Source organism: Trachymyrmex cornetzi, unplaced genomic scaffold, assembly GCF_001594075.2.
Source record: "Trachymyrmex cornetzi isolate Tcor2-1 unplaced genomic scaffold, Tcor1.1 scaffold299, whole genome shotgun sequence".
Taxonomy (NCBI): domain Eukaryota; kingdom Metazoa; phylum Arthropoda; class Insecta; order Hymenoptera; family Formicidae; genus Trachymyrmex; species Trachymyrmex cornetzi.
Genome location: NW_017297680.1, coordinates 347036 through 366235, shown reverse-complemented (window position 1 = coordinate 366235; position 19200 = coordinate 347036). Strand labels below are relative to the sequence as shown.

At 34.0% G+C, this 19200-nt stretch overlaps 3 protein-coding genes across 5 annotated transcripts in view; all 3 read right to left on the bottom strand.

Annotated features, from left to right (window-relative positions):
• Nucleotides 1-512: 512 nt before the first annotated feature.
• LOC108762440 (golgin subfamily A member 4) lies at nt 513-11222 on the bottom strand. Of its 2 annotated transcripts, none has more exons than XM_018509444.1 (6): nt 11167-11222; nt 9451-10383; nt 4596-9295; nt 4177-4268; nt 3163-3446; nt 513-1336 (listed from the first exon to the last, which is right to left on the bottom strand). In XM_018509444.1, exons 2-6 carry the CDS (start codon nt 10302-10304, stop codon nt 622-624), a joined length of 6645 nt encoding a protein of 2214 aa, XP_018364946.1. In that variant the 5' UTR covers nt 10305-10383; nt 11167-11222; the 3' UTR covers nt 513-621. The 2 variants fall into 2 exon arrangements, with proteins under 2 accessions (XP_018364946.1, XP_018364945.1); XM_018509443.1 differs by lacking the exon at nt 11167-11222 and adding an exon at nt 11077-11113.
• Nucleotides 11223-14207: 2985 nt separating this feature from the next.
• Nucleotides 14208-15896, bottom strand: Dph5 (diphthine methyl ester synthase). Its single transcript, XM_018509409.1, has 4 exons — nt 15515-15896; nt 15078-15254; nt 14640-14964; nt 14208-14472 (listed from the first exon to the last, which is right to left on the bottom strand). The coding sequence occupies exons 1-4, from the start codon at nt 15647-15649 to the stop codon at nt 14252-14254; spliced, it is 858 nt and encodes a 285-aa protein (XP_018364911.1). The 5' UTR covers nt 15650-15896; the 3' UTR covers nt 14208-14251.
• A 788-nt stretch (nt 15897-16684) lies between these two features.
• Nse4 (SMC5-SMC6 complex kleisin component Non-SMC element 1) overlaps nt 16685-19200 on the bottom strand; it is a 3560-nt gene continuing 1044 nt past the window's right edge. For both annotated transcript variants that reach the window (XM_018509406.1, XM_018509407.1), the window contains exons 4-8: nt 18720-18850; nt 17712-17823; nt 17228-17533; nt 17039-17154; nt 16685-16800 (exon numbers count right to left, since the gene is read on the bottom strand). In XM_018509406.1, coding sequence (XP_018364908.1) covers nt 16741-16800; nt 17039-17154; nt 17228-17533; nt 17712-17823; nt 18720-18850 — 725 coding nt within the window. In that variant the 3' untranslated portion in view covers nt 16685-16740. The remainder of the gene's footprint in view (nt 16801-17038; nt 17155-17227; nt 17534-17711; nt 17824-18719; nt 18851-19200) is intronic.

Below are 19200 nucleotides of genomic sequence, written 5' to 3'. Positions count from 1 at the left end.
TTAATTCATAGGCCATAATTGTGCAGTAAAGACGTTGGAAGTATCTTATTACCAAGAATATACTTAATTTGCAAGTTATAGCTATCGATATTTGTTAATTGGATTAGATATTTCTTATGGTAGATATTCTAAAGTGAAAGCGAATTGAGTTATCTTATATATGCAATTTATTTGATGCTCTTTGCATATACAAAGATAGACAATATAATTTCAAACTATGTAAAAAGCGGAAAAAGAGACTGTTCGCTTGTATCATATAACGAAATTACGACTTTAGAGCTCGTTGCATGTCCCTCGTATATAAATTAGTAATTGAGTGCTGTGTCATAATTTTTTTCGTGTACATTAATACTATTCCTGAGTGATATCCTTCTCGTACCGTCTATTTATTTCTACATAAACAAATAAACAAACAGACATTCTGAATTTTGCGTTAAGAATAATATAAAACGCAAGTGCTTCTTGCAAAATATTTTAATGTGCAATGGAATTCTAACAATCCTTGTCTGGCAAATTCCTTAATTTTAATGGGAGGAACCAATTGACCGATCATACAATTCGCGACTCCTGCTCATGTCAGCCTACACATCTCCATGAATACGTGATTCATGAATATATGATTCACGTTTTATCCTTCTCTTCTTCCACGTGCTCATGGTTATTGCCAGAGAACTCGTTAAAATTTTTATTTGCATCGTCGCTATGTAAATCGCTCTCTCCAACACTCTCAGGGTTGCGATCAGACTCTTGTCCTTCAGCTTCTTGTTTCCGGTCTTCCGTTGTATCCGTAGTTCTCGGAGATATCCCTAAATCAATCTTCGTGTCCTCGAGGGCACATTCCTCAGATGGCATTGAGCTATTTGTATCCAACGAGGTCTTCGGCGCGGTCGACGGTTTCGTCGACTCCGACGGGACGACTTCGTCTAAGCTGGTCACCTCTTCGATCAAGACACCTTGAGGAACTCCTGGAAGGGCCAAGGGTTCCCTAAGACTACCCTCGCCGGAAGTCGTTGAAGGATGAGCGTCGCTGGTGTCCTTTGTGCTCTTTATCACATCGTGCAGAGTCAAGGAATCCATATTGGAGTTCAGATCCTCGACGCTGGTTATGAAGTTCAGGTATTGATTCTCGTCGTCTCTCGGATAACCCAGCATCACAATGTCCATAGTCGGTTCCATGGGTTTGGCTCCTCTAGCATTTGCATTAAAATCTGAATGGGAATTTTGACTGACCGTGAAGTGGCAATTGCGGGATGCATCCGCCAGCAGATGCATCACGATTGGAAAGGTGGGATCAACGAAGGTGTTGCCTTTGTGGAAAGTCGTCCGATGTTCGCGACTGTGACAAGTAGCAAAAGATGTTTACACAAAGGTTTTTAATTTAAGACATTAAGTAACAAATAGAGTAAAGTCGCCTATTATGGGATAGGTTCCTAATATAAGATAGCGGATTCGAGTTTCTGCTAAACTAATAAGCGTATGTGTTTGGTTCTATCATGAACTTTTTACTCTTAGTGTGAAACATGTTTAGTAGAAAATTTATTATTAGATTATGCGTGTAGTCGTTGCAAAAAAAGATTTGTGAAATTGAATGTCGTCAAATTTTATTGAGGTTAGAGAGTCTTTAAATCTTGTTTTATTATATAAAAATGAATATTAGGTAATAAAATCTGCATATAGTGATAGAGTAAAATCGTATTTATAGGAAAACACATGATATAATGATTTAACTGTGAAGATTAGATTTGGTGATCGTACCGCAAAGCATGGAAGTCGTAATATGAGATACTCAGGGTATTCCTAACTAATATGAGAGCATCTAAACAATTCAATATCTCAAAGCACTATCGAACGAAATGTTAAAAATGACGATTCTATTGTTAAAATTATTCACACACACATCGAAAAATTATATAATTATTATGTATAACATTTAAATTCTTTGTCCCTACTTGTATGTAATATAATAAAAGTGTATAAAGTATATAAAGCTTATCTTCATTTTTCCTTAGTTTTTTGTTATGAGATACCACCTCATACAAGAAAACCCTTGTATCTCATATTAGGAACCTTTTTTTGAATAATCAAAATTGATACTTTTGATAAAAAATTTCACATACAACAAAGTATAGCTATTATCGACTGCTAACTTTTGACGATAAAACTTAAATATATTTCCCATAAATTTGACATGAAGGTAGAAATTCAGATTACAAATTAAATAAATTACAAGCCTTTAAAAAAAGCTATCTCGTAATAGGAGACTTTACCCTAATATTTGAAACATATACGTAATAATAAGTATAGACTGCGCATTACTATGAGATCAAAGATGGCTGTTATTCTTGTTAACATCTAAAACTTTATATAGATTCAATATATTATGTTCTCTTTCTAATGGGAGCACAAACGTTGAAGATTATATAGAGAATGCACAGCTTATTACATCTACAATTTAAAGAGTAACCCTATAAGTATATTATTTAATATTAACTAATATTAACTAATATTAACTAATATTTTAGGCGTATTCTTAGAATATTGAATGTAACATTTTAATAATATTTTACTATTATTATATAATATTAAATAGTATTCCTGAAATATTAATAGATACGGTTATATGTCTATTTATGATAATATTATATGATTATTAAAAAAATAATAATATTTAATGTTACTATAACATTATATAAACATAAGAAAGTATAGCAATAATATTTACTTTAATTTGTAAAACTATTACATTAGTTCGGTTTAAGATTGCGTGTAAAGATTGAAAATGATTTCGTTGCGCAATTGTAGAACTGGATGTGTAAATAAAATCTAAAAGTACTATTTAAGCACTAAAATCCAGCTCAGACTGATAAAAGCTTGTTGTTACTTATTGTAAATTTACATTGCAATTTTATATAATAATAATTAATATTAATAAATATTTTAATGATATTCCACGGATATTAAAGGAATAATAACAAAAATATTATATGAAGTGGGCATATAATATCAATAGAATACTTTCATAACATTAAAAAATATTATATAATATTTTTAAAAGATTATAATAATACTATTTTAATTTTTAATAATATTCATATAACATTCTAAGAATATTATGTACTTTAATTGATGCATTCTTCATTTCTTTTACGAATTATTACTTACACGGTATCACTTTCATTGGCACTAGATTTTGCATTATCAGGTATATTAGCTTCTTTAATATCAACTTCATCCAAAGAATCGTTTGAGGTGACTGAATCAGTTTTACTATTCAGCAGATCGAAAGGAAGCAACGGCACAGAATCGTGAAATTCGCCTGTATGTTGAAGTCGACCTGTCGCAAAGGCATTCTCCAACGAGAGTGTTGTATTCCGCAGAGCTTCTTCTCGTCGAAGACGTCTGGCTTCTCGCAGATTCGAAGTATCCTGCGGTACTAGATGATCGCTCTAAACATTACCATGAAATTCAATTATATCTGATTTAGAAAAAGGGAAGTATGTTAATTAATCAGTTATTTAATCACTATTAAAGAAAAATACTTGTTATTAAAGAACAATTAACAAATAATTGATTAGTGTTGATAAATTTTATTTTGAGATATGAAGTTTTTAAGGAAATGTAACAAAAACAACATTCGTAAGACGTCAATTTCGTGGACGTCAATTCTGATTTAAGAAACAATTATTTTAAGGGAAAACTCGGGTCTATCTGCCAAGCCAGTTACTGCCAAACCGCCTGTTGCAATCATGAAAGCGCTGACGTTTAGCAATGACCCGCCGCTTCCTCTTTTACGTAATAAACTTCCGACGGGCGTGGCGTGCGAAATATTGCGTCCAGCTGTTCTGCTCGGCAAAACAGAGGAAAACTGATGGACTCAATTCCAAGATCGGTTTCAACACATTAAATAACCATGTGCAAAATTATCGTATTCCATTTAGAATGCAATAACAGAACTTAGAAAAGATTTTATTTTATTAGGCCTAGTATATCGTACAATTTTTATTAATTTTTATGTAACACGAACAAACAGAAGTTAATTTTTTATACAATTATGTAATCGTAACGCTTTATTATGGTATAAATTACAATAATATTATTTTATTCTTGAAATATTAATCCATAACTACTTTTTTGAGGGAAGGCTTAAAATTATTATAAAAATTTTATTATATTTACCGTAATCTTTCGCGTCGATGAAACGTCATTAGAAGGAAATTCTAAGCTCGCATTTCTTCGCACGCGACGACGCGTTACAAATCCTCGGATACCTTAAAAAATAATCTTCGTTACTCTCTCTCTTCTCTCTCTCTCTCTCTCTCTCTCTCTCTCTCTCTCTCTCTCTCTCTCTCTCTCTCTCTCTCTCATTCTTATTATTCATTAAATAACAAATGTCTCAGAATAACATTACTCCACTTTCTAATCTCAACAAAATTAATGACACTGCAATGTTATTTATATCCGCGAACTTCTGGCCTTGTTATATTATTTAAGTATAATAAAAGATAAGAAAGTCGGTGGTCAGTTATTCATACTGCTAACGCAGCATAATTGAAGAATCACAACATAATTTTATCAAAATGTTGTATTTTACTTACAAGCTTGAATTTTTACAACTGCTGCTAAGTCTTTTTTCTGAATAAGCGATTCGTCCGCGATGATTTCTGACTCATCAGCAACAATCTTCTCTGTACTCGTATTAGAATCTGAAGCTTCAATTACTGTTTCCACAGTCGATGATTTTGTTCCCATGGTCCAATATCCAAAGCGAGAATGATCTTCTGTCGATTGTTCTGATATTGCGCTCATAATTGGTCCATGGACGCTCTCTACCTTCCCTGAAAGGTCTTCACTTTTCTCTTCCTTCTCATTTTCCGTATCTTTTTCTGTTTGATCGTCAATAATGGATTTATTATTTGATTTAATGTCCTCATTCCCATCGTCATTTTTCATCGATTCATTTATTGAGTCTTTCCTCGACTCTACTACTTCTAAAGGAGATGCTGTCATATTTACAATTTTTTCCTCTATCTTTACATTTTCTTGATCATCTTTACTTTGAATTTTTAATTTTTCTTGCTCGATTTCTTCAACATCAAATTTTTCTTGTTTATATTCCTCGCGTGCTTCTAATTTTTCTTGCTCATGTTTTTTCTCACTTTGTAACTCTTCTTGTTCATTTTCTTCCTGCTTTATATTTTCTGCTTTCGGTTCTTCAATTTTACTGTCGCTACTTTGGCTGTCTGAAACTTCCATACTCGTTTGTTTATCTTCAAGTTTTTCCTGAATATCGATGTGATCGGCATTAATATTATCAAGCTTACTTTTAACTGTAACGTTTTCATCAGCTATCTCAGAAGTACCATTTTCTTCCAATATTTCATCTTGCTCAAATTGTGCTAAAGGTGCAACATGCGAATTCTCTATACGTGCTTTTTTTACCATTTCCAATTTAATTTTTTCAGATTCTTTATCTATTATCGCATTGTTTTTATCTTTATCTTGGCTGATATCCGTTATGTCATCTGATAATTCGCTAGTCATTTCAGTTCTTACTATTTCATCTATTTTATGGGAAGAATCTTCATATTCCTTCTTTTCTTGTTCAGTTAATATCGAACGCATAGATGCTGACAACGGTTGATTAGATTTATCGTCTATTTCTAAATTACTTTTCTCAGATTCTCCAATATCTATAGATTCTTTTTTCAAATCCAATTCTTCAGCGCGAAGTTGTATATCTTTATCCAATAAATCTATTAATTCTCTCGCGATTTCTTCCTCGCTTCCTAATTCCTCTGTCTCCGCTTCCTCCTGTAAAACCAAATCGACTTGTATAGCGTCTTCCGGTAAAGTCGTCTTCAAATCAATATTGTTCCCTTGAGATTTCGTTTCATCTTCCGAATTCATTTCCGTAGATAACGGATCCTTCTCCAACCATTTGTACTCCATATGTTCTGCATGATACAATTGATCAGCCTCTGGAAACTCTGACTGCAGACCTCTCTCTGTCAACCCTTCAGTAATAATTTTTTCTTCATGATCAGCCAACCGATTCATTAAACTCTCATCCGAAATCAACGGCTCAACCAAGGAGATCGTAGCATCGCTTTCTCTGTCGTTATCCTCCTTCTCTGTTTCGTTTGTCGTTATCTTGAAAGACGACACCGTGTTATCCTGAAGTGAGTCCAGGTTTAATTCTGGTACTACTGGTCTGTCCGGACTTGGACTCTCAATCGATTGATTGCTCGTAGTACTTTCCTTAATGTCACTCGTAGTCGAGTGGGTATTCTGCGTACTTCCGCTCTCTTCCGATGAATTTTCCAACAGGCTCTTGGATTCAGTTGCAAAGTCTGCTGTTCCTTCGTTTGTCAAAACAGTATCAATTGTTAAATCTTTGGTATCAGGTAAAGATTCATACTCAAGAACGCCAGAAGAAATTTCCTCAGCATCTTTGGACTCAATCGTCCTTATATTAGTTTCTTCGTTCTCCTCGTGCTCCATGATATTTTCCAGTGTCGCAAGCTTTGCCATTTCTTCCTCTTTTACATTTTTTTCTTTATCATTTTCCTTTTCTTGATAGCTCTCTGTTTTTTTTCGTTCATCTTCTTTTACTTCTTCTTCACCTTCTTCTTTAATTTTATCCAAGTCCTGATGGACGATCACTATATCCTGACTCGGTTTTATTCCTTTCACGCTACGTACAAAATCGGTATCAATGGACAGAACGGTGGCTTCTGGTCGAATATATTCCCCAAAAATTTCCATGTCATATCCTTGCTGATCCTTGTCCTGTCTTTCGTCTTTGGAAATCTCCGTATTGAAATATGTAAATGATTCCTCTTTTTGATTTGTCGATTCAAGCTGATAATCCTCGTCCTCCAGAGTAACGGGAGAAAGACACGGCTTGTCCGGAATAATTACAGTCGTCACGGAATCAGGAATCTCACAAGGGGAGCCTTCGCTGAGAACGTATGAATACGGAAGCTCTAAAGAAAGCGGCGTTATCATTGGTAACTTGTCGCTTTCGCGTTTCTTCCGTGCTTTCGTTTGGCTGTTCTCATTGGGAAGATTCGTTGTCGAGCTTCCGCTCGTGGTCGCAACATTTTCAGAAGTTGTGCTTTGAGAAAATTCATTCGTCGCATCTTCAGGTTTTTTTTTTGATGTATTATCATCGTCTGTTTCGACTACTTCAGTAATCTGAGAATCTTTACCTAGCGATCTTGCGTTTATAGATTGCACATTTTTTACATGAATCTTAACTGCTAATTCTTCTACGCCATTTGATAATTTTTCATTCAATTTTTCAGTTTTATCTATCGATCTCTCATCTTGCGCTTTCGTCGTGTTTTCTGCTGTCTTTGTTATCTCCGTTTGGTCAGTTACCTTTTCTGCTCCGTTCTTTAATATTCCTATTGTATTTTCCAAACTCTGTGCTTCATTTTCGTTCAACAATTTTTTAATTCCATTTGCTTCCAATTTATTTATTGAATTTTCCGTTCTACTAGTCGATCCCTTTATTTCACTTTCTATTTCTTCTGGTTTATTTGTTAATTTATCTTCTATATTTAAATCTTCTGTTTTATTTGATATTTCTGCTACACCTTTTGCCTTTTCTATATCATTCATCGATTTTCTTTTTTCATCGTCATTGTTCTTTTTCCTTTCCTCGTCATCTTTATTATTTATCAGTATTTTTGCTACGTCCATAGACTTTCGTATCTCATTCACAGTTTCTTCCGCCTCATTAGTCGGCTCTCCTGCTTCATTTATCTTCCCGTCAGTTACCGACTTTTCCGCTTGGCTCGTCATTTCGCCAATGTCGCACGTCGCAACCTGGCAAGCCAACGCTTTCTCAATACTGCGTTCCGCCATTTCGATCTCGATCAGTTTATCTTTCAACCTATCGAAAGCATTCTCTTGTGCAGGATCCACATAATCATCTTCAAGTTTAACCTCTTCATCAGGTTCCAACGAGTCTGGTCTTAGTGGTACGTCAACTACTTCCGGTGTAACATTTAAACTATCCATGAAGACCTCCTCCGACTTCCTGCCTTCTTCCAATTTCTCTAATTCCTCAAACTCCTCGAGACTTTCGTATTTCTCATCAAAAACTTTGTCTACATTCTCGTTTCTTCCACGTCTTTCTTCATTGATAAATTTTACGTTCGATATTAGCAGATCCTGGTGATCACTGTTAAGTTCCTGCTTTATATCTACGATCGCATCTTCATGATCGTTTTCAGGAAAACCCGCTATGTCCTCTATATCGCTCGTAATGTCGTACATCGTTGAAGCTTCCTCTGCGTCCTTTGAAACATCCTGCTCCTGCGATTTCCTGGCGGAATGGTTGCCGTTGTTTACTGGTGTCAGTAGAACTGGCAAGGACAATTCGTCCTTTTTCTTGGTCGATTTAGGAGCTTCCGGTGAGATGGGCGGCAGCGTCAGACAATCCGAACCGTTTTTGGTAGCGCTCTTGGAGTTTCTAGAAGATGGCGGCCTCACGACAGGCAGAGAAACGACGTGATCGGAGACTTCTGATTCCGATGGTTCATTTCCGGCAGGATCACTTCTGCGAGCACCGCCCAACTCGGACGTTGATTTTGAGATATCTTCCAAAATGCTCTGCGTGGCAGTTAATCTCGCTTCCAAGGTGTCGTGCGTCGCATTAGACTCATGCTCCAATTTATTACTATGCTTCGAGTTGTCGTCGACTTCATCGACGACCCCGAAGTCACCACTTTCGCGCCTTCTTGATCTTTTGCCCGATCCTATGCTGCGCCTCCTCAATTTCTTCTCCTCACTCTCCATGATTGAAATCGTTTCTTCTCTTCCAAGAGAATCTTCCATTTCCTCTTTCTTCATAATATCAGCTTTTCGCTCCATCCCGTTTTCGCTCTTTCCTCTTCCACTTTCTTCTTCATCGCCGTGTCTCTTTTCTTCTCGAATGTGCCGGTAAAGCGATTCTTCGTTCCAAGCGAGATCAACAGACCTCGAACGTTTTCCCCGTGGTCTTCCGATTTCTTCTAGTTTTTCCTTGATAATCGGCGCTGCGCGATCGATCACCTCCTGCACTTGCTCCACATATGTAGGCGATCGCAGAACCTCCAAGCTCGCGGTGCTCGCAAATTTACGCAATACATATGCCCTGATGCGATCCATACTGAGCGCTCTCGATGATACTTTCCTCTGAGAGGAATGTTCGGAGAGCGACGCTTCCGATCTTCTCTCCCTGCTTCCTGTCCGAATGATTGTCTCGCGAATCGTATCGTCGTTCTTAATGCTCGATCTTGCGTGTCTGAAATTTAAAAAAAAAGTTCGGACAAATTCTCTTATTTACGTAATATTTACTAAAATATATATTTATTAAAATTTAAAAAATATTAAATAATTATAAATAATTACAATAAATAATTTTATGAAAATGGATTATATTACAGTAAGTTGTTATACCCATCTTCGAGTCCAGCCTTGGCCACGACTTCACGTTCCGTCTCAGTCTCGGACTCAGTTTCAATTCGACGTACTTTTTTCAGTGGTCTTCGTACGGAGGTTTTATTCGAGCTCTTCTTCATCGTCGTTGTCGTCGTTGTGGTACATTCGACCTCCTCTACAGGACCTCTATCTGTTTTGGTAGCTCTCGTCCTGGATCGTCTATCGCCTCGAATTCCTTTTTCGACACTATCGGTTGCTTTAGATTTCTCGCCACTCAGTTTGTTTTTCCTAAGTTCCTGCTTGATATCCTTAGTTTGGATATTCTTGCCAGGACCGTGAAGAGCAGTCATTTGAGAGATGATCCTCGTCGCGCGAGCGTTCGACGTTGTCTCATTGTCCTTCGACTTCTTCGAAGTTTTCTTCGTAGCCGCAGGTCCTCTTGAGCATGTTTGTTTTGAAGCTTTCCGATTTTCTCTGTCAATAGAGACATCCTCCTGACTCTCCTCTGTGTCAACGGCTGTTTTCTCGGGCCTCTCGAAGATCTCGATCTCCTTCTCCAGGGACCAATAGCTGTTTGAAGGTTTTTCGATATCTTCGGTCTTTTTGGTAGGCCACAGATTAAAATCGCGATTGAATTCATGGCTAAACTCGCGATTACTGTACTCTTCGATGTGGTACTCCTCCCGTAGCTTTAGCAACTTTTCAAAGTGGTGAGCTGCAAAAACGTATATGTCCTCGGGACGATGACGTAGGACCTCCCTCGTGAGACCCTCGACAACAGTCGCGAGACCGTGGGGTACTCGCGGCGCGATGAGGTATCCTGTGCCAGGACGCAAGTTGGAACGATCGATCGTCGGAGTTGGACTTAGCATTGTGCCACTTTACTGCATGTTATAGTATTTTCAATTATTTTTTGTATATATGTAGAATTTCGCTGCCGCATTCCCTTCACTGCAACACATCGCATGCATCATGAAATAAAACTTCTTTTTTTTTTAAGGAGGAATTCTTTCAGTATAATTCTTACATTCTAGACATTAAAAATGAAAAAATTAAAATTATTTTGGAATTTGCGTAATTATTAAAAATACAGATCCTAATCTTCTCACAGTTGATTGAAAAAGTATTTATCAAGAAGATCACAGAAGAGTTTGTTTTTTGTTTGTCTAAAATTTTAATTTTCTGAAACATTTTGAGCAAGAAGATTTAAAAATACATAAAAATTGCAATTTTATGGCTAAATAAAAAGTAATTATCTATTGCATATATGCTATATATTCGTTAAGTTTCATTATATTAAATCTACAAAAGACTATTGAGCTATTGGTAACTTTTCAATAAAAAAATTTCTAAATATATGTACATTTTTCTTTTTATTCTGTATTGATTTTTCCATTTGATCCTCTATATCTTGGTTACATTTTACATGTATAACAAAGTGTATTTATTTACTTTAGTTACTAATAAAGATATCTTCAAACTAACTGAATAGGTGCGGGGGTACAATAATTGCAAGAAAAATATTACAATTGTACTTTATATTATTTTTTGCAGAAACAATTTACAGTGAGTAACAATATACATGTGCGTGATCACAGTGCTACATTCATCGCGGGACAACGGTGCTCGTACAAATCCGTATACCTGCCAAAGCATGCGAGAACATAAATTGGAGCAGTGTCGTAAAACGCAGATATATCGTTGTCTTTCGCACGTCCCAGAAACTAAGTGTACCTGCTGCACAAGGAAACAAAACAGAAGGGCTGCCACCACCGAGCGAGTGCACCCCTGTAACACAACTGAATCATGCGATATGCGATACCAGCCTCGTCGGCATAGTGGTCGATGCTTGTCCATTGATTAGTTTGCCCTGGCATACGACCACGTGACTCCGCCGCAGAATTATATGCGGCTTTGAATATGGAACCGAGCCAGAACGAATGGAATAATAATGCTGTTCGTATAAACACGGTGTGCGCGTTCACCAATTTCTCTCTGCCTTCCGTGACGGTCATATACGAAACGATATGGTTCGGTTGCAATCGATCATCCGTTACACGGCCGGAAATATCGAACATTAAGGTGATTCTTTAGTAAATCGAGGTACCGTAGAAATGTCTAATTTTTTTATATGATGAAGTTGAAGTAACCAAAATTGAGACGTGTAAAACGTGTTAAACGATAAAATAAGAGAGAAAAAATCTACGGATAAATACCGTATATATTTTTATTATTGATTAGATGAATTTGATAAAAATCAATGATATGCGATATACTATCGAAAATTGAAACAACAAAACGTAAAAAAAGGCGTTTACGCTTCTTTTACATTCCGTTGTTTCAATTTTCGACTTTTAGAGGCTTCGTTTACGCTTCTATTATTCTCCGACTTACACTCCGATTTTTATTTTCATTAAGGTTTTAATACAAGAATTAAAGTTTTACACGACTGTGAATAGATCAGAAGAGTGGCATCAAACAAGAATTAAAAAACACTAAAGATTTAATGCAATTATAATATACCTCTCACTAAACACACGCTTTCCAGCGTAATGATTATGTACGAATTTTATCTAACGTTATTACGTAGCTCGTAAACTTAGTCTAATAATCATTCTAATATATTTTATAATTGTTCTAGTGACGCAATAGCTTTGACGTGGAGATATGTGGCTCTATCATGAGTTCTAACTTTAATACTAACTACTGTAGTGGTCACATCTGAATATTTCATTCATCACCCGGACGAACGCAGTGGTCTTCCCGGAAATTCTAGACTTATCGCTCGAGGGTAATTTCATCCGGAAATTGTTTTGCTTTGCAAGCACACAAGACAAACATTATCTTAGCGTGATTACAAAATTTAAATCTATGTCTGCGTTCCACTTATTTATTCTATCTGTAAAAAGCGTGTTTTCCATGAATCGCATATTAAAATATTTTACATTTTTATATACTTTGCATAGTAATGTTTCAGATTTCATTGCAAAAACTGAAGTATCTGTCTGATTAAGATTGTTACATTTAATGTCAAATTAAAGAGTTTTTAATTAATTTGTCTGCATCTTGAACGGCATATCTTTGTACGATACAGTTTACCGTGAGATTTGTTCAGATAGAACAAATTTTTTAGAACAAATTTTTTAGAACAAACTTTTCATATAGAATCTAGAATATCTCCTACAATTTTCTTGTCGGAGGCGACGGTCTCGCATATGTTGGCAGAAGCTAGGACTACGTTGGTGTTCATGCCTTCGGTTTCAACAACAAGAGTATCGGTATCTATTTCCTTTATTGGTATATTCGATTCGGTCGTACCACTGAAAATGCTAGACATATTTCATACATATATAATTATATATTATATAATTTTAACATTTTAATAACATATTAATGTAAAAATATTACATTGCTACAGACTGTTGCTTCTACTATTACTACATCTACTACAACCCCAGGAATAGTGCTATTGCACCTAATCTATTTCTACGCCAACGGTTACCACCGTTTAAACAGCTCAAACTTCTACACCGGTATATATTTCATCTTTATTAAATTGAAATCCTTATAAATTACGAATCAGTAACTATACCTATATTTTATTTGAAAAGTTTCCTGTAAAAAATTAAATTTTATAGAATAAAATGATTTAATTTTATATACTATATATTTTTATTTTAAATAATGCATGTCTCTTTTTTTTAGCGTCAAACTACTGGTAATACCAAAAAAAAGTGCCGTAAATTCTTAGGAAATTTATTAAAGTTATCTAGTCGAGAGCCTAGATCAGTGGAATAAAATGTTCGAACTTTAATACAAGAACTAATTGATACTATGGTCGAGCTAGAAGAATTTTGTGACTTGAAAAATTATTAAATGCTTCACTACAACCAAGTCTCATTAGATTTTTGAAGAAAAGTTTGCCTCTTACTAGTCACGAAGGAATCAGTCATAGAATAAAGCGAATGTTGTTGTTTCTATAGCATGGGTGCTATACCACTTGTTACGATAAAATAATTTTTGTACATCATATACGAAACATACAATCAGGGTGAATATATTAATTCATCCTGTATTTAATCTCGAAAAGTAAACCTAATCTCATCTTGTTTTCATTTGATGAAGATACAGCTCTTGATTTACTATAGTATGTTCCATATTATTTCATTGAGATATACACATGTAGTTTTAATATTTTATCCAAATTATACAGATATTTGTAATTTTGGGTGGGCCCTGGTGAGGCACCCCACATTTTCGGCACTTTACTAAAGAACCGCCTTAATAACTGCAACAGCGCTCATGTAAGTTTTATGCAACCTGAGAGTCGGAAACTTCTTTATAGATTTTAGGATTACGATACCTGCGAAATCAAACGTACCGAAACATTATATTCTTTCGTAATCACACTAGAGTCAAAATTATCTCAGAGCGCATTTAATCAGAAATTCTTTTTTGTAGAACGAGAACTGTAAATACAGCAACCCGTTAAATGTGCTCTAAGGTCATTTTGACACTGGTGTGACCATTTAAGAGATGTGACCACGAAGGGTTAAAATAAATATAAATATAATTGATATTTGTTTTTAGAAAAGATATATAATATAAATAATAGATTTTAATTTCTGCGAAAAAATAAAAAGTAGAAAAAGTCAGCATGTTTTCATTAAGAATAAGTAATAAAAAGAATCCTAGTTTCTATTATACATCTTGCATTTCAGATAAATATATTTTTTAATAGTTTAATATACAATTTAATTTATTTTAAGTTGCTGTACAAAACATAGAATTTATTCTATCTTTTCTAAGATAAAAAAGGTTATGATTGTTGTGTCATTTCTTTGAATTGGTCCTTGTCGAGAGCGTACTGCGTTAGAAATTCCAGCTCAAGGGGATGGAGCTTTTCAGCCGGTATAACGAGGCAGTGCAGCGGCGGTCCCAAGTTCACACAAGTCATATTTTGCAAGGAACAAGCGACAATATGTTGGTCCTCGCATCCCACCCGTGCTAAGCCCACCATCAAGCTTTGCTGTGTGAACGCTATTAAATGAAAATATAATATATAAATATATTAATTTAAATATTATTATTTGTGATTATATAATCATTATGTAATTGCTATATTTTTTGTTATACAATTTATATTATTAGCACACTACTATTATACCATTCCAATAAAATTATTACAATAACTTGTTACCACCGACCTAAATCTTTGTGACCATCCTGAATCTTATTATCAAGTATCGCTATCAACTGACTAGCAGCTTCATTGACACTCATGAATTTTGGAGGCATGTACTCCTTTTTTTTCTTCATGATACTTTCTAGGGTAGGTTCTTTAACTTTAATGTCTAAGAGACAGAGTGTATGCAGTCCTCTCTGTCTATTGGAAGCTATCTTCTCATAAAAACTGTCCGGTTGCCAAGTGTCCATCCAGTATGGAATTGAAACAATTTCTCCATATGAATAGAGTTGCAAGCCACAGCAACCAACTGCAGTTAGTATTGACGAATTATGTATGACTTTCACCTGATTAAAAATATAATACTTGAAAATAATGTTTACTAGATACATATAAAAATGTAAAAATAATTTTGATATTTCCTAAAAATAATGATTCTAAATATTACTATCCTATTCACCTGTATATCTTTCTCCTTTGCACGTAGAACCAGATCTGTGTGCGTAGTAGCCCCAAAGGGATCTCCTACAACCAGAAAAGCAACGTCTTCATCTTCTCTCTTTGGCAGTATCTCGTCTGCACAATTCTCCACTAGCTCGCGATCAGCTGCTATCAAGGAACGTCCATAGAATTCTTCCTAATATAAGATACATATGTTATATAAAAATTACATTCAATATATCTTTAAATTAAAGATTCACAATCGAATGCTTTACTTTATACAATAAATCAAGTCTGCGTCATTTTTGATATCTAGATTATGGATTTGGTATTTGTGGCGGAACTAGTATACTTTTGAAACTTAAAATAAGATAGGTATACGTTTGATATTTGGTAACAGCAAGAAATAATTCGAATTTAGTGCAGGAATAAAAAAACAAACCTTATAATACAAACCAAGGTTTCCTGCTGTACTGACAAGACAGAGGTATAAGACTCCAGGTAGACGCGGTCGCATTTCTTAATAATTTCGAACCCTTTAACAGTGACATCCTTAGCGTCACCTAGACCTAATCCTATCACATAAAACATAATTTCTACTCGAAGTTGGCGTCTACCGGGTCCAATCTTCGCTGCCCTGCAAAACACATGTCTGTCATTTGTGACAGTGTGACCGTAGTACGAAAGAAAATGGCGCTGAATCACGTGATTTAGCGAACCAATCAGACCATTTTCTCACCTGTCGCCTCTCTGATATCTAGAACTCTAAAGAAGGCTACCAACTCTGAAACGCGAAACATGGGGCGGTATTCATAGTCCGTTTTTATTTTGAAACTGTCTTAAATAAAAGGCTAGGAGGTCGATTCTGTATCTTTAAATAAGGTGAAAATTACAAAAGTGAGCAAATTTACTAGGTGTTGACCAATGAAATGATCAGCATTCTAGTAAATTCGCTCACTTTTGTAATTTTCACTTCGTTTCAAAATACAGAATCAATCCCCTGTTCTTTTTGGCTGAACTTTTGCAGCAGTTCATCTTTCTTCCTTTTCTCTCCAGGAGGAAAGAAGAGGAAGAAAGATGAACTGGTGCAAAAATTCAGCTAAAAAGAACAGGCCTAGTGTCTTAAGATGTTAATAGTCCTCTTAGTCCTAATAGATTGACTTATGGGGAGGATCCCGTTTGCCTACAGTTCTGATTGTACACACCACTCATATCAACTGATGCCTAGTAATTTTTCACTGTTTTGCCAATGAGATTATTTTATTTTTAAATTGGCCAATCAGCGATACATGTGTGCAATCGGAGCCCTCCCAAGCGCTTATTCAAAATTATTAGAAAACCAGACATGAATGTATTCAATCAAAATATACATTAACATATATTATTTCTAGACTTTCTCTGTAGAAGTGATTGATATGAACATGTCACTAATTAATACCATATACCGGTATATGTGTGTAGTGTCCGTAATCACGATGTATATGTTAGATATATTAATAGTTTTTAAAAAAACTGTTTATTATGCAATATTATGCATATAAATTTATCTTTCAATAATTTTCGATTTAAGCAGTGAAAAAATAAAGTATATTATTGAAAATCTAATACAACATCATAAATATACGAGTAAATTTAATAAAATATTCTTTTTTTGTATTGGTAGGAGGAAAGCATGCTCGTAATCAATTTTCTTCGTCAAAATTAATCATTGGTTGTTCCACTTGGTATGCCTTTTTCAATATCTAAAAAAAAATTTACAAATTTTTATAATTTTGTAATATTTTTTTACAATTTTAATACGCTTAATATATCTTCAACTTAATTAGTCACAGAATATACCATACGTATATATAACTAAAAGTTTATTAAATCTCTCTTATATATGTGAAACTGTAAAAGTAGTAAAAAATCTTGTTTGTTAAAACTGAAATCCGATGATTAAAAAACTATTACAGAGAATTTTTTGAGGATTCAACTTACTCTCCATTGTTCCATATTTAATGATATGACATTCTGAGTGCCCATTCTATTGGTAGATTGTTTTCCTTGTAAATTTACTTCCTTGTGACATGGTTCCACAACAAGATTTCTATGATCTAAGATAAAAACGATCATTAAATTTATATAATAAATAAGAAAATGACTTTACTTGAAAAAAAAAAAAGATACCTTTTCTCAATTTCACTACTCCATCTTTTACGAGAAACGATACATACAACATATTTCTAATAGTTCTTCCGAAATCATCGGGATGCAGAATCAGTTGAAAGAAATCAAGTGGTTTTTCTGTTTCCTTACAATAACATGTGATTAACTTTTTAATCTTCCTCACAGTACGTTCCACACTGTCTTCATCTTTCGCATTTGCATTTGACACCAGTTTATCAGGTATTGTCAACTGTGCAACTTGCGATGCTATTCTCTGTTCAGGTTTCTTCCTAACTATTGTCTTCTTCTCCAAAGGATCCAATGTACCTGAAATAACAAAAATTTAGCTAAATTCTTGAATATAGAAAGCAGTATATGGACTTAAAATTATTTAACAATATGCCTCAAAATGAATATTTAAAAAGAAAAAAAATATATATATCTACAAAATTAATGTTTGTAATATAAATTCTTTTATGTTTATAATACTAATAGTTAAACAGACCTAATAATGTGCTACTATTAGCAATCCTTTTGAACAATTTTGTTACTCGTCTTTCTAAAAGTGACCAGTTTGGAGACTGTGATTCTTCCGATGCTTCTTGCAAATATTTTACCTAAATAAAACATAGATGTAGGGTGCTTTCTAGCAAGCGACACAGATGACACAGTATAACAATCTCAGCTCTAAAAACCATCTCACAAACACTAAAAATTAAATAATAAACTAAATAAAATTCCATACTCACCTGCATCAATATAAATAATTATTAAAATATTTACTACCAATAACTCAACTATCATTAATTTAATTAATATATACTTATATATTAAAATTAATAATATTAAAGAAATTATAGAAACTTGCATATAAATTAAAATATTATATAACACAGTAAATCATTACATTCTTGTTGTTTGCTAATGTCAAAGATAATATCGTCACTTTGTCATATTGTGTCATTAGGAAAGCACCAATAAGCAATAACAGCTACTTGATAGTGAAATAGAAAAATAATAAAATAAAGCTATTTAGAAATAGTAACATGTGATATCTTGTGAGCAATTTCAATATAGACCATGTTCTAATATATATTGCCAGTACTGAAAATCTATAATTTATGTTACGTACACACATTTTACAATAAGCCATTAGTAATAAATCAGAAGTAAGAAGCTAAAAACTGACTTACCATAGTCAATTATTCTTTTTATATTCGATTGTGATTTGTGTCAATTTCTACTTAACTTTTGATTTATTATTAATGGCTTATTGTAGAACATATCTAAATTTTCAGTACTGGTAGTGTATATTATATGGTTATAATACATGTCTGTTTTTACTAGTGTAGATTAACTTTAATCTCAGTTCAATTTACTCTTCGACTTCTTCTAATGTTTAAAAATAGAAAAAGATAGTTAATTAAACCAAAATTAAAATTAAATTACATTGGTAGAAACAAGCAATATACAAATAAATATAAGCATATAATTATAATTTTTAGCAAATTACCAATTTTTGTGAAAAGTCGATATGATCATAGTCACGCATTCTCTTCGTCAGTGAAATAGTACAGGTTTTTAAAACTTTAGAAGATGATGTCATCATTTGTGAATCAATAAGAACTTCCTGTTGATTAGACACTAAAAATATAAATAAAATAAAGATTAACCCTTACAAGGTACAATTTAGTGCCTCATCCATCCAAACATGAATCACTAGAATCCGTCTGTTTTTTTCACGTATTCAGAATGGTTAAAAAAATGTCTACAAATTCATCTACATATTTTCAACTTTTTAGAATAAATAATAAAACTTAATTTTGGAAAATATAGTATAATTACTGAAAGACTTAGAAACTTGCACGAACAGGAATCGCTCTGTCACTAGTAACAGATGATAAGGGTATGAAAAGTGATATGAAATGATAATAACAGTGTATAAGGGTTAGTATAATAAATATATATATATATATATATATATATATATATAT

Bases quoted from the DNA above. Each gene is read 5' to 3' on its own strand.
- LOC108762440 (XM_018509444.1), bottom strand. From the start codon at position 10,304: ATGCTAAGTCCAACTCCGACGATCGATCGTTCCAACTTGCGTCCTGGC. The intron at 9,296-9,450 runs GTATAACAACTT...TTTAAATTTCAG, and splicing joins AAGGCTGGACTCGAAGATGG to ACACGCAAGATCGAGCATTA. The intron at 4,269-4,595 runs GTAAGTAAAATA...TTATTTTTTAAG, and splicing joins AGTTGTAAAAATTCAAGCTT to GTATCCGAGGATTTGTAACG.
- Dph5 (XM_018509409.1), bottom strand. From the start codon at position 15,649: ATGTTTTATGTGATAGGATTAGGTCTAGGTGACGCTAAGGATGTCACT. The intron at 14,965-15,077 runs GTGAATAGGATA...ATTTTTAATCAG, and splicing joins CAAAGGAGAAAGATATACAG to GTGAAAGTCATACATAATTC. The intron at 14,473-14,639 runs GTCGGTGGTAAC...TTCATTTAATAG, and splicing joins GGATGGTCACAAAGATTTAG to CGTTCACACAGCAAAGCTTG.